Raw genomic sequence first — 14,835 nt, 5'->3', positions numbered from 1 at the left:
CTCTGTGCTTTACAATGCTTCCCTATGCTTTACCACACCTCTCTGTGCTTTACAATGCTTCCCTATGCTTTACCAGACCTCTCTGTGCTTTACAATGCTTCCCTATGCTTTACCAGACCTCTCTGTGCTTTACAATGCTTCCCTATGCTTTACCAGACCTCTCTGTGCTTTACAATGCTTCCTATTGCTTTACCATACCTCTCTGTGCTTTACAATGCTTCCCTATGTTTCATGCTTTCCGTAGCAGCAGTGTGGAGTAGTGGTCAGGGCTCTGGACTCTTGACCGGAGGGTCGTGGGTTCAATCCCAGGTGGGGGACGTTGCTGCTGTACCTTTGAGCAAGGTACTTTACCTTGATTGCTCCAGTAGAAACCCAACTGTATAAAAGGGGAATTGTATGTAAAAATAATGTGATATCTTGTAACAATTGTCAGTTGCCCTGGATAAGGATGTCTGCTAAGAAATAAATAATAATCAGTAGAAAGCTGTCAGCATTTTGCTGATCCAGTCCTCAATGTTTTTTAAGTAACTTAACACACCTGCTTAGGTAAGACACTGTTTTGTTTGTTTTTTTACTGTGCATGAGAACCTGTATGCGTGGGGAGACTGGACTAGAAGCACGAACAGTCATTTACTTGAGCTTTTCAAGACAGGTGTGTCAAATATATATGTATATATCTATAACAGCAGAAATACAAAGCTTTCCCAGACATTTGGAAAAGATAAGAATCACGCCTCTGGCTTATCAGCTTAATACATGCCTGTCATTCACACCTGTCCCCTGCAGCAGTGGTTCCCAGTCTTTTCTCTGCCGTGGCACACCTTCATACCTTCATACCTCCAAATAAACGCACCCTCCGCTTGCCTCGGTTTGAGCTGTTTAACTGTATTATTAAGACAAGTGTTTTCAGTCTTTATGTAACCCTTGTTCCTATTGAAAATAATGTCCGTACACTTGAGGAGAACAACCAGCTGGGATCCAGCCATTGTAAAGCACAGAGAGTTCTGGTAAAGCATAGGGAAGCATTGTAAAGCACAGAAAGGTCTGGTAAAGCATAGGGAAGCATTGTAAAGCACAGAGAGGTCTGGTAAAGCATAGGGAAGCATTGTAAAGCACAGAGAGGTCTGGTAAAGCATAGGGAAGCATTGTAAAGCAAAGAGAGGTCTGGTAAAGCATAGGGAAGCATTGTAAAGCACAGAGAGGTCTGGTAAAGCATAGGGAAGCATTGTAAAGCACAGAGAGGTCTGGTAAAGCATAGGGAAGCATTGTAAAGCACAGAGAGGTCTGGTTAAGCATAGGGAAGCATTGTAAAGCAAAGAGAGGTCTGGTAAAGCATAGGGAAGCATTGTAAAGCACAGAGAGGTCTGGTAAAGCATAGGGAAGCATTGTAAAGCACAGAGAGGTCTGGTAAAGCATAGGGAAGCATTGTAAAGCACAGAGAGGTCTGGTAAAGCATAGGGAAGCATTGTAAAGCACAGAGAGGTCTGGTAAAGCATAGGGAAGCATTGTAAAGCACAGAGAGGTCTGGTAAAGCATAGGGAAGCATTATAAAGCAAAGAGAGGTCTGGTAAAGCATAGGGAAGCATTGTAAAGCACAGAGAGGTCTGGTAAAGCATAGGGAAGCATTGTAAAGCACAGAGAGGTCTGGTAAAGCATAGGGAAGCATTGTAAAGCACAGAGAGGTCTGGTAAAGCATAGGGAAGCATTGTAAAGCACAGAGGTCTGGTAAAGCATAGGGAAGCATTGTAAAGCACAGAGAGGTCTGGTAAAGCATAGGGAAGCATTGTAAAGCACAGAGAGGTCTGGTAAAGCATAGGGAAGCATTGTAAAGCACAGAGGGGTCTGGTAAAGCATATTAGAAACAGTGTAAACTAGCCCTTGATGACCTAGCAGTGAGTTTTCAAAAGATAGTTCATCCGTAGCTTAAAATCATAACATCTGACACCAGACTAAGAAAGGTAGACTAATGTTTCTCAAACCAGTGAAGACCCTGAGAAAGGCCTTTCCTGAAACTCTTGCCAGGCTGGTTTAGTTTCTTCTGGTTTGTGACATGTGCTAACGCAGCTGAAGCAGCCCCAGGGTCTGTCTCTCGGCTCGTACATGGTAAACAGTATTGGCTCAGGAGGGTTCACTTGCTGGATCCTGTTCTTTTGATGAGGCTGCAGTTTCTCAGGTCTACTTGCTTCACAATTTCATCTGAAATAGAAAAAAATATACAGCACTAAATTTCAATGCATGTGCAGAATCACCCTGTGCTGTGCTTTTACTGTGGGACACTTTTACAAGGGTTAGTTTACACTGTTTTTAATATGCTTTACCAGACCTCTCAGTGCTTTACAATGCTTCCCTATGCTTTACCAGACCTCTCTGTGCTTTACAATGCTTCCCTATGCTTTACCAGACCTCTCTGTGCTTTACAATGCTTCCCTATGCTTTACCAGACCTCTCTGTGCTTTACAATGCTTCCCTATGCTTTACCAGACCTCTCTGTACTTTACAATGCTTCCCTATGTTTCATGCTTTCTGTAGCAGTAGTGTGGAGTAGTGGTTAGGGCTCTGGACTCTTGACCGGAGGGTCGTGGGTTCAATCCCAGGTGGGGGACACTGCTGCTGTACCCTTGAGCAATGCACTTTACCTAGATTGCTCCAGTAGAAACCCAACTGTATAAATGGGTATGTAAAAAATAATGTATTTAAAAATAATGTGATATTTTGTAACAATTGTCAGTCTCCCTGAATAAGCATGTCTGTTAAGAAATAAATAATAATCAGTAGAAAGCTGTCAGCATTTTGCTGATCCAGTCCTCAATGTTTTTTAAGTAATTTAACACACCTGCTTAGGTAAGACACTGTTTAGTTTGTTTTTTTACTGTGCATGACATTTGGAAAAGATAAGAATCACGCCTCTGGCTTATCAGGTTAATACATGCCTGTCATTCAGTTATAAAAGTGTCCCACAGTAAAAGCATTTCTCTGTCAATACCTTTGAATTTCATGCAGTCCAACTAACCTCTCCCTGTCAACTCCTGCTCATTGTTCTGTACCGCCCCCCTGGGCCTCTCACTCACTTTCTGGATGAACTCGACTATCTACTCTCCTCCCTCTCCTCTCTGTCTACCCCGACTGTCCTATTGGGTGACTTCAACATCCATCTCTCCAACCCCAGCCACTCTGCTGGATTCCTCCCTCTCCTTCACTCCTTCGACTTCTGTCTCTCTCCGTCCCCTCCTACCCACAAAGCTGGCCGTCAACTGGACCTCACCTTCTCCAGGGCCTGCTGCCCCTCCACCCTCTCTGTCACCCCCCTGGACCTCTCTGATCACTATTTCATCTCTTTTTCTCTGTCTCTCCCCCCTCTCCCTGCTCCTCCTACCCCCACTGTCACCTCTCGCCGTAACCTCCACTCTCTCTCCCCCTCTGTCCTTGCCTCCACTGCTCTCTCTCACCTCCCTCCTATCGACTCCTTTTCACAACTCTCCGTAGACTCTGCTACCTCCACCCTCTTCTCCTCCCTCGCCTCCTCCCTCGACTCCCTCTGTCCCCTCACCTCCCGACCTGCTCGCCCCTCCCCTCCCCATCCCTGGCTCTCCTCTGCGCTCCGCTGGGCAAGAATCACACTGCGATCTGCTGAAAAGAAATGGAAGAGAACCAAACTCCCTGCTGCCCTAGACCTTTACCGCACTCTCCTCTCCTCCTTCTCCTCTACTCTCTCCTCTGCTAAATGTGCTTATTTCCAATCTGTAATCCAAGCCTCCACTAACAACCCCCGTAAACTATTCTCTACCTTCTCCTCCCTCCTAAACCCTCCCCCCCTCCTCCCTCCTCTGTCTCCCCTGATGACTTTGCCTCCTTCTTCTCTTCTAAAATCTCAGATATCCGCAAACTCTTTAACACCTCTCCCTCCCCCGCACCCCCTCCTGCTCCAACCCCTACACCCACTACATCCCCTACTAACTCGCCCTCCTTCTCCACCTTCTTGCCCCTCTCAGACTCTGACCTATCCCCCCTGCTCCAGGGTCACAAACCCACCACGTGTGCCTTGGACCCCCTCCCCACTCACCTCTTTCAAGCTGCTGCTCCTGCTCTACTCCCCTTCATCTCCTCCCTCCTCAACACCTCTCTACTTTCTGGTATCTTTCCCTCTGCCTTCAAAAAAGCCTCTATCACTCCCCTCCTCAAAAAACCTACCCTCGACCCCACCTCCCTCCAGAGCTACCGTCCTGTCTCCCTCCTACCCTTCCTCTCCAAAACCCTTGAGCGGGCTGTACACCACCAGCTCTCTGCTTTCCTGTCCAACGACTCTCTGCTCGACCCTCTCCAATCTGGCTTCCGCTCTGCTCACTCCACTGAAACCGCCCTCCTGTCTGTCACCAACTCCCTTAAGTGTGCCCGAGCTGCCTCTCTCTCCTCTGTCCTAATTCTCCTCGACCTCTCTGCTGCCTTTGACACTGTTGATCACTCTATTCTACTATCATCTCTTGCTGACCTGGGGATCTCTGGCACTGCTCTGGCCTGGTTCTCCTCCTACCTCTCCAACCGCACTTACCAGGTAACCTGGCGTGGAGCAACCTCCACACTTCACCCTCTCTCAACAGGAATCCCCCAAGGGTCAGTCTTGGGTCCTCTCTCTACACCCGCTCCCTGGGCCCCCTCATCGCATCCTATGGTTTCTCATACCATTTCTATGCTGATGATGCTCAGATCTTCCTCTCCTTCCCCACCTCTGACTCCACCATCTCCTCCCGTATCTCTACCTGTCTGTCTGCTATTTCCTCCTGGATGCACTCGCATTACCTCAAACTCAACCTCTCTAAATCTGACCTCCTTTTCTTTCCCTCCTCCTCCCCCTCCTCTGATCTCTCTATCTCTGTTCCTCTGGAATCTACCACACTCTCTCTCTCTTCCTCCACTAAGAACCTATGAGTCACCCTGGACCCCTGCCTCTCTTATTCCCAGCAACATCCGAAGAATCTGACCCTTCCTCACCAACTACGCCACCCAGCTCCTGGTCCAGGCCCTGGTACTCTCCCACCTAGACTGCTGCAACTCCCTCCTGGCTGGCCTCCCTGCGTCCGCCACCCGTCCGCTCCAGCTCATCCAGAACTCTGCTGCCCGCCTGGTGTTCTCTCTGCCTCGCTTTGCCCACGCTACTCCACTACTCCGCTCGCTCCACTGGCTCCCGATCACCGCTCGCATCCAGTTCAAGACTCTTGTACTAGCCTACAGATGCCTTGACCAGACTGCACCCAGCTACCTCCAGACCCTCATCTCTCCCTACACCCCCACTCGACCTCTCCGCTCCGTCTGCACTAGAAGACTGGCTCTACCTCCGCTACGCTCCCCTGCCTCCAGAGCCCGCTCCTTCTCCACCCTTGCTCCGCAGTGGTGGAACGACCTTCCTACAGATGTCAGGACTGCCCAGTCCCTGACCACATTCCGGCGCCTCCTTAAGACTCACCTCTTCAAAGAGCACCTGTAGAACTCCTCTGTTTGTATCCTGGGACACTATCACCCTTCCTTAAATGTGCTTTACTTCCTCTTATCTTCACAATTTCATCTGAAATAAAAAAATATACAGCACTAAATTTCAATGCATGTGCAGAATCACCCTGTGCTGTGCTTTTACTGTGGGACACTTTTACAAGGGTTAGTTTACACTGTTTTTAATATGCTTTACCAGACCTCTTTGTGCTTTACAATGCTTCCCTGTGCTTTACCAGACCTCTCTGTGCTATACAATGCTTCTCTATGCTTTACCAGACCTCTCTGTGCTTTACAATGCTTCCCTATACTTTACCACACCTCTATGTGAACAGCATTGTAAAGCACAGAGAGGTCTGGTAAAGCATAGGGAAGCACTGTAAAGCACAGAGAGGTCTGGTAAAGCATAGGGAAGCATTGTAAAGCACAGAGAGGTCTGGTAAAGCATAGGGAAGCATTGTAAAGCACAGAGAGGTCTGATAAAGCATATTAAAAACAGTGTAAACTAACCCTTGTAAAAGTGTCCCACAGTAAAAGCACAGCACAGGGTGATTCTGCACATGCATTGAAATTTAGTGCTGTATATTTTTTCTATTTCAGATGAAATTGTGAAGCAAGTAGACCTGAGAAACTGCAGCCTCATCAAAAGAACAGGATCCAGCAAGTGAACCCCCCTGAGCCAATACTGTTTACCATGTACGAGCCGAGAGACAGACCCTGGGGCTGCTTCAGCTGCGTTAGCACATGTCACAAACCAGAAGAAACTAAACCAGCCTGGCAAGAGTTTCAGGAAAAGCCTTTCTCAGGGTCTTCACTGGTTTGAGAAACATTAGTCTACCTTTCTTTGTGCAACTTCAAATTATTAACTTTCTTAAGTTTCTTTGTGCAACTTCAAATTATTTCACCATAATACTTGTGAATCATTCGACAAAGATATATAAACATCATCAGTGTGATTACCAAAATTGTTAAACTCAGGGTTACTGCTCCCTTAAACAGATAATCCCAGTATGTATTCTTGTACAGAAATTCCATATTTCCTTCATGTGTGAATTTATCAATTTTTCCTTACAGTGTCCTCTCTCTGTTTTTCTCAAATCCTGTTCAGGCAAGTTCTGAACCACCTGCTTCTCTATCGAGGTCATCCATCATTAATAGAAGATACCAGGTCTTCATTAGTTCCTATGATTTAATGAGTCCATATAGTTCACCACTGACTCCCCTTTCCTGCACCAGGAGGTATTTCTGATATGTAATAGATCACTCATTATAGAAACCTTGGATTCCAAACCCCCCAAACATTACCCTTCGTCTGGTACTGCAAACAAGCAGGGGTTACCAAGATTAATGACTTTCTCTTTGGCAAGCCTGCTCTATGCTTGACACAGGCTGGTACCATTATGCTTTGACTGAAGTTTTTACTTTAAGTTCATTTCTGGACTATATTCCCTTGGTTTCAAACTTTTACAGTTCTTCTGTTAAAATAAAACATTTAGACTTCTGTTCTGTTTGAGTTACTCTAGAATACCTGTGTTTAGCTTAAACACTATCAGATCAAGCTAAATAAGAAACTTGACTGTGAACATTTGAGTTAATTGAATGAGATTCTCGTTTCTGCTTTTCTCCTCAAGGTTATAAACCTTGGCGCCAGTAGCTCAGACAAAGACAAGCTTAGCTCATTTCACAGGTGTTTTTCGGTCAGCGTGTCTCCAACCTAGCTCCCTTTTTACACAGACTTACAAAGATACAATAATATTTTTACTGTTATAACAGAATAAACATGAATATATAACGTTCTCACATAACTATAGGTTAATACAGAGCATATTATAATTTTTTTCTGTATGAACGGTGTGTGTTTTAACAATGTGTTTAGTATTTCCTCTGGCTTTCTATTCTTTAAAACACAGTACAGTTATTACAGCATTTTAACACACATGCAGTTCCAGTAGCTGTGACTGTCTTGGGTCTGTTTATGCTCTCAGTGAGTCTGTCAAAGCCACCACAGGTGTGTCTTTTAAAAGCCTGATACCTGCAAAAACTTCAGTCTTGTTAGCTGGGCTCCCATCTCTTCATTCACATTCCCCTCATCAGTGGGAAGACTTCAGATAAGATCAACTGTTCCGATCAAAGAGACGTCTGTCTCTGCCGCAGACACCTTTCACTCAAAAAAGGTGCTCGCACCTGAACAAGGGAAGATAGGTTTTTTGATTCATTCGTGACAAGACATGCACACACACACACACATAGACATACAGACAGACAGACAGACAGACAGAGCCCCACAATCCTGTTCAGTCTGACGCTACAATATAATTTCTTAGTCTGGTAACTCACGTCTACCATCTAGTGGCTGTACGTTGAAATGACAACATTAAAACTGACAGACTCCCTCCCTTCTCTCTCTCTTCCCTCCCTTCTCTCCCCCTCTCTATCTGTCTCAGAGCGGAGGCGCTGTCCACTGTCTTGTCTGCGGTGCGATACACTGTTCTTTAATTTATAGATTTATAGCATAATACATGAAATAGCAGCAGCAACACAGCAGCTAATAGCAGAGATCAGCCTTGAAGAGCATGGAAAGCAAGAGAGAACAGGCGGGTCTTGAGAGTAGATTTGAAGCGAGCGACGGTGGGAGCGTCACACACCGAAGCTGGGAGAGAGTTCCAGAGAGTCGGTGCCAGGAAGCTAAACGAGCGTTCTCTCCGAGTGTGGGGCGCGTTTGCTTGGGGATAACAAGCAGACCAGAGTCGGTGGACCTCAGCTTGCGGGCAGGGACATGCGCTAAGCCATGCTTCCGGGTCCGAATTATTATTATTATTATTATTATTATTATTATTATTATTATTATTATTATTATTGAACAATAACTTAATCGATATAGTAAAAACGCATTTTTATACCAAAACAAATGCTTGTTCAATCTGAAATAAAGACAATTCCTGTCCCGCTCCTTCTCTTCCCTCGCCCCCGCTGCGCCTCTCCACCGCTTCCTCAAGAAGACCCCCAGACTGCAGACTGCACTTGTAGATCTCTTGATCAAACCCTTCTGCTCTGCAAAATGCAAACTACACTTCCCAGCATGCCTTCGCACTGGGGGCCGATGCTAGAGGCTCATGGGAGTTGTAGTTGATTTCCCGCTATGCGCTGGACTTCGCCTGACCTCAGCACCCCCGTTACTGGATCCTCAGCTGACGCGCTATCCTTGCTCTGCTAATCTGTCACTGCAGAGATAACTCGCTGTAATCCTAATTTATTGCATCCTAGCTCATATTGTATTGTAGTCATGTTATGATTTGCACGCACTGTAAACTGCACTGTATTTAAATATGAATCTTGCATTGTAACTTTGAACTGCCCTGGAACACCTGTGTGAGTCGCCTGGGATAAAGACATCCGCCAAAAAAATCCATAATAATAATAATAATAATAATAATAATAATAATAATAATAATAACTATGATAAACGGCAATACAAACCATGGTTAGTTTTTATATATCAATAATAATACTATTATGACAGAATCGATTTCAGTATCACTACAGCCTGTCCTATGAAAACAAAACAATCAGTGAATCTTTAAATGTTTAAAATAGCATTGAAACCCCATTTTTATTTAGTTATTGCTTAGCTGCTGTGAGCTTGTCTGCTGAATCCCAACTGCCAGACACACTTCCTCGTTCCCATTGACAGCCTCCCCCCCAGCCCGTTGCCACGGCAGCACGTTCCCAATCAGAGAGGTCAGTGTGAGGTGACAGAGTGGATGAGCGTGACGTGGATCAACAGCGTGTGCAGAGCAGCGTGGGACAAGAGATCTGATAGATTAAAGACCTAGTTGTCTCGAGGTGTCCAGGTAAAGTCTATTAAAATTATTGACAACGTGTGGAATAACTTCTTGTGACGTCAAGATTAGGGATATAAGAACATAAGAATATAAGAAAGTTCACAAACGAGAGGAGGCCATTCAGCCCATCTTGCTCGTTTGGTTGTTAGTAGCTGACTTGATCCCAGAATCTCATCAAGCAGCTTCTTGAAGGATCCCAGGGTGTCGGCTTCAACAACATTACTGGGGAGTTGGTTCCAGACCCTCACAATTCTCTGGGTAAAAAGTGCCTCCTATTTTCTGTTCTGAATGCCCCTTTATCTAATCTCCATTTGTGACCCCTGGTCCTTGCTTCTTTTTTCAGGTCAAAGAGGTCCCCTGGGTCAACATTGTCTATACCTTTTAGGATTTTGAATGTTTGAATCAGATCGCCGCGTAGTCTTCTTTGTTCAAGACTGAATAGATTCAATTCTTTGAGCCTGTCTGCATACGACATGTCTTTTAAACCCGGGATAATTCTGGTTGCTCTTCTTTGCACTCTTTCTAGAGCAGCAATATCCTTTTTGTAACGAGGTGACCAGAACTGAACACAATATTCTAGGTGAGGTCTTACTAATGCATTGTAGAGTTTTAACATTACTTCCCTTGATTTAAATTCAACACTTCTCACAATATATCCGAGTATCTTGTTGGCCTTTATTATAGCTTCCCCACATTGTCTAGATGAAGACATTTCTGAGTCAACATAAACTCCTAGGTCTTTTTCATAGATTCCTTCTTCAATTTCAGCATCTCCCATATGATATTTTATATTAAAAACTGAATAACAAACAGCCATCCTTATATCTTACAAGCCCTTGGATGCGCAAGAGGTCAAATAAGGGTACCATGTTTTTTTTTTAAAAAAAAGCGTTTATATTTTATCATGTCGTTTATTCCAGATTTAATTTAGATCTTGTATTTGTATTACAAATGAGCCCCGCCCGTTTTGTGCTTTCACGCGATTTGATTGGTTCTTGTATGCGAAATATGCAAATCAGCATTACAAGAGCCAATCAAATCGCGCGAAAGCACAAAGCGGGCGGAGCTTATTTGCATACAAACTCCAGATTTAGCTGGCCAGTTAAATATTTAGCTAAATGTTAAATCTTGTAACTAGATTTATAAATTATATCTGAAAGTACACATTTTAAAAAATATATATTATTTTTTAACAGCATTTATAAATCTTGGGGAACAAATACAAGATTTAAGTTAAATCTGGAAACAAGTTTCCATGTACTTGCCCTCTCAGCATAATTCTGTGAGCCATTTAAAAAAAAACACCACCCTCCAGATAAAACTATAATAACTAACAATGATTTAAAAAAAAAAAAAAAAAAAAAAAGATGATTTTAAAGCCAATATAAAAAAGATTTCTGTTGTTCCTTAGTTTTGCAAGCAAGATATTTATCAACTTTGTTTTATTTGACTGGAGAAACGACACACAGGAAAATCTGGATCAAAAAAAAATAAAACCGAAAAGAAATTCAACCAGCCGCTTTTTGCTGGTACTAAAACACAGCCGCGCGTCAGGGTCCGAGAGGAAACCACGCCGCATGCGATCCCCGCTCGCATCCAGTTCAAGACTCTTGTACTAGCCTACAGATGCCTTGACCAGACTGCACCCAGCTACCTCCAGACCCTCATCTCTCCCTACACCCCCACTCGACCTCTCCGCTCCGCCTGCATTAGAAGACTGGCTCTACCTCCGCTACGCTCCCCTGCCTCCAGAGCCCGCTCCTTCTCCACCCTCGCTCCGCAGTGGTGGAATGACCTTCCTACAGATGTCAGGACTGCCCAGTCCCTGACCACATTCCGGCGCCTCCTTAAGACTCACCTCTTCAGACAGCACCTGTAGAACTCCTCTGTTTGTATCCTGGGACACTATCACCCTTCATTTAAATGTGCTTTATTTTGCTCTTATCTGCCCCCTATTTTACTGCATTTAATCCTGTACTTCAGAATACTGTAATCTGCCAAGTGTTTAACCTGTAGTATTTTGTATTTAATCACATCCTGATGTAACTATCACTATTTAATCATATCCTGATGTAACTTTCACTATTATCTGCTGTATTATTGAATTGTGGTTTGTCACACTTGAACAAAAATTATTGTATTTCTTGCTCTTATTGTATTACTTGTATTGTAACACTTGAAATGTATTTGCTTACGATTGTAAGTCGCCCTGGATAAGGGCGTCTGCTAAGAAATAAATAATAATAATAATAATAATAATAATAATAATAATAATAATAATAATAATAATAATAATAATAATAATGCGTGATTCTGAAACTGGTCAAGCTGACGCCTTTGCGGAACAGCGGCTTAGAGATAATACTGAGCGCCGTTATACGCTGCTATATTAAATCCACTGAGTGTGTGTCAGAGTTGATTAATAATTACAGACGAGGGGAGGGGAGGAAGGAAAAGGAGGGAGGGAAAATAGATAAAGAAGGAGAGACGCAGGGAAGAAAAGGGTGAGAGAGATCGCTGAACGGGTATATGCTTTATAACAACCATTTGTAGAAACTTTGCACATAAACGCGTCGCAAAGGAAGTGAGGAAGGGAACAGAGGAGAGAGAGAGAGAGAGAGAGAGAGAGAGAGAGAGAGAGAGAGAAGGAAGCGGATTTCTATAATCAACACACGCCACAGAGTCGAAGTCGGATTTCACGGAAAGGGAATACCAAATAAACTGTACAGGACAGCGAAGAAGAGAAGGTTTTACCCGCCGGAAAGACGACAGAAAACGAGTGAGTGTGTGTAATATCTTATATTACAAAAACATTTCTAATAACACATGTATGTATGTGTGTGTGTATGTGCGTTTATCTGAACCGTATTTGCGGTAAGCGCTGCCTAGCGACGCTCCTCAACAACGAGAGAGGAGAGGAGAGGAGAGGAGAGGAGAGGAAGAGACGGGACTACAGAGAAACATCTATCTATCTATCTATCTATCTATCTATCTATCTATCTATCTATCTATCTATCTATCCATCCATCTATCTGTCTGTCTGTATGTCTATCTATCTATCTATCTATCTATCTGTTTATCTATCGATCGATCTATCTATCTATCTATCTATCTATCTATCTATCTATCTATCTATCCATCCATCTATCTGTCTGTCTGTATGTCTATCTATCTATCTATCTATCTATCTGTTTATCTATCGATCGATCTATCTATCCTTCTATCCATCTATCTATCTATCTATCTATCTGTTTATCTATCGATCGATCTATCTATCCATCTATCCATCTATCCATCTATCCATCTATCTGTCTGTCTGTCTGTCTGTCTGTCTATCTACCTAACAAATAGACATATTTTGATATTAGTGCTCCCTCGGTATAAGGCGATCGGATATAATGCTCCTACAGCAGGTCCCCCAATTCCCTATACTAGTGATTCATGCAATATGTCTAAGTCTGTAAACACCTCCTCGGTCTAACTTCCGTTTCTGTCTTTTGATACAGTATCTGAACTGATGCAAAGCTGCGCCGGCACTTTTAAAACAGAGACGTCTTATTCAGTATTCGTTTTGTAACTAAATGATCTTTCTTAACGTGTTTCCTTTTTGGCTGCGAGAGGAGCTGCGGCTTTCTCCGGGGAGACACGACTCGCTTTTCAGCTTCGCTTCAGCCCCCTCCCTCCCCGCTCCGGCAGCCGAACCCGCTCTCTCCTTCTCGCACTTAGTTTGAGTGTTTGTCGCTTCGGACTGAACTCCAGACCAACGTTTTTAGCCAGGACGTTTATAATTTAAAATCTGCTAATTAAAATGAGCCACGAGTTTTGGTAAAAACAAAAAATATATAGAGAGAGAGTTGTGGTGATTTATGGCTGGTTAATTCACGGAAAGTTACATTTTTGTCCTTCACTATGTGTGTCTTTATAGACAGGGAGTTATTTGATGTTGTATTTCAGTCTATAACGTGTTTTATAACGCTCTGTATTACTGTGCTGTGTTCCTTGCAATGCGTTTGGTAGTTCTTCCTAAGTTCGGTTGCCTTGGTTACAGGCGGGCGCCCTGCTGGTAGATGCAGTTGACGGTCCGCTTTGTTTACATTAGCAGAGAAGGCAGTTTTTTTTTTGAGCTACCCACCCTCCTTTGAAATGAATATGACATTCAATTATAGAGTAGAATTGAACAGAATATTATTTTTAACTATTTCTACATGTTAAACTCTTTCATGTGAGTGACGGAGGCTGTGTGGTCCAGTGGTTAAAGAAAAGGTCTTGTAACCAGGAGGTCCCCGGTTCAAATCCCACCTCAGCCACTGACTCATTGTGTGACCCTGAGCAAGTCACTTAACCTCCTTGTGCTCCGTCTTTCGGGTGAGACGTAGTTGTAAGTGACTCTGCAGCTGATGCATTGTTCACACACCCTAGTCTCTGTAAGTCGCCTTGGATAAAGGCGTCTGCTAAATAAACAAATAATAATACATTTTTCTCTATCTTCAACTCATCCTTAATTACCCCTACAAAGCACAAATAAGCTTCCACAATTATCACATCTTTTCCTTTTACATTTCCTTTGCCCCGCAATATTAATTTTCCTAAAAATATCATGGTCCAAACTGGAACAGATCTCTCTTTTGGAAGATCCATAATCCTATCCCCGTTTATAACTCCCTCCGCATCTATTGGACAGTCTCCTAAAAACAACTTAAACAGATTCATGCCTTTCTCCACAAACCTCTGAGCAAAACACACATTCCCAGAACACGTGTATTATTGAATTCCACCCCCTCTATATAGAATGAACTCCCTCAGCTTCATAGAGTCCAATGAAAGCTGCTGAATAATGTTCCCTTGTTAACATATTGAATTCCACCCCCTCTATATAGAATGAACTCCCTCAGCTTCATAGAGTCCAATGAAAGCTGCTGAATAATGATCCCTTGTTAACATATTGAATTCCACCCCCTCTATATAGAATGAACTCCCTCAGCTTCATAGAGTCCAATGAAAGCTGCTGAATAATGTTCCCTTGTTAACATATTGAATTCCACCCCCTCTATATAGAATGAACTCCCTCAGCTTCATAGAGTCCAATGAAAGCTGCTGAATAATGTTCCCTTGTTAACATATTGAATTCCACCCCCTCTATATAGAATGAACTCCCTCAGCTTCATAGAGTCCAATGAAAGCTGCTGAATAATGTTCCCTTGTTAACATATTGAATTCCACCCCTCTATATAGAATGAACTCCCTCAGCTTCATAGAGTCCAATGAAAGCTGCTGAATAATGTTCCCTTGTTAACATATTGAATTCCACCCCCTCTATATAGAATGAACTCCCTCAGCTTCATAGAGTCCAATGAAAGCTGCTGAATAATGATCCCTTGTTAACATATTGAATTCCACCCCCTCTATATAGAATGAACTCCCTCAGCTTCATAGAGTCCAATGAAAGCTGCTGAATAATGTTCCCTTGTTAACATATTGAATTCCACCCCCTCTATATAGAATGAACTCCCTC

The 14,835-nt window shown here is 43.4% G+C and overlaps 3 protein-coding genes across 5 annotated transcripts in view; 2 read left to right on the top strand and 1 right to left on the bottom strand.

Annotated features, from left to right (window-relative positions):
• The window catches only part of LOC117407592 (macrophage mannose receptor 1-like), a 152,175-nt gene that overhangs the window by 67,186 nt on the left and 70,154 nt on the right, over positions 1–14,835 (top strand). The gene's annotated exons all lie outside the window — the stretch shown is intronic.
• On the bottom strand, positions 10–8,646 carry LOC131724770 (uncharacterized). 2 transcript variants are annotated; one of them, XM_059017517.1, is made up of 3 exons: positions 8,382–8,646; positions 7,514–7,665; positions 10–2,196 (listed from the first exon to the last, which is right to left on the bottom strand). In XM_059017517.1, the coding sequence occupies exon 3, from the start codon at positions 1,812–1,814 to the stop codon at positions 768–770; it is 1,047 nt and encodes a 348-aa protein (XP_058873500.1). In that variant the 5' UTR covers positions 1,815–2,196; positions 7,514–7,665; positions 8,382–8,646; the 3' UTR covers positions 10–767. The 2 variants fall into 2 exon arrangements, with proteins under 2 accessions (XP_058873500.1, XP_058873502.1); XM_059017519.1 differs by lacking the exons at positions 7,514–7,665; positions 8,382–8,646 and adding an exon at positions 5,459–5,562.
• The window catches only part of LOC131724769 (synaptotagmin-1-like), a 22,317-nt gene continuing 19,284 nt past the window's right edge, over positions 11,803–14,835 (top strand). The window contains exon 1 of one of the 2 annotated variants that reach the window (XM_059017515.1): positions 11,803–12,102. The gene's annotated coding sequence lies outside the window, so the exon portion shown is untranslated. The remainder of the gene's footprint in view (positions 12,103–14,835) is intronic. The other variant, XM_059017516.1, reaches the window with a different exon arrangement.

This window comes from Acipenser ruthenus, chromosome 57 (assembly GCF_902713425.1).
Source record: "Acipenser ruthenus chromosome 57, fAciRut3.2 maternal haplotype, whole genome shotgun sequence".
NCBI lineage: Eukaryota > Metazoa > Chordata > Actinopteri > Acipenseriformes > Acipenseridae > Acipenser > Acipenser ruthenus.
Note: the sequence above shows the minus strand (reverse complement) of the source record. Positions and strands in the feature narration are given on the sequence as shown.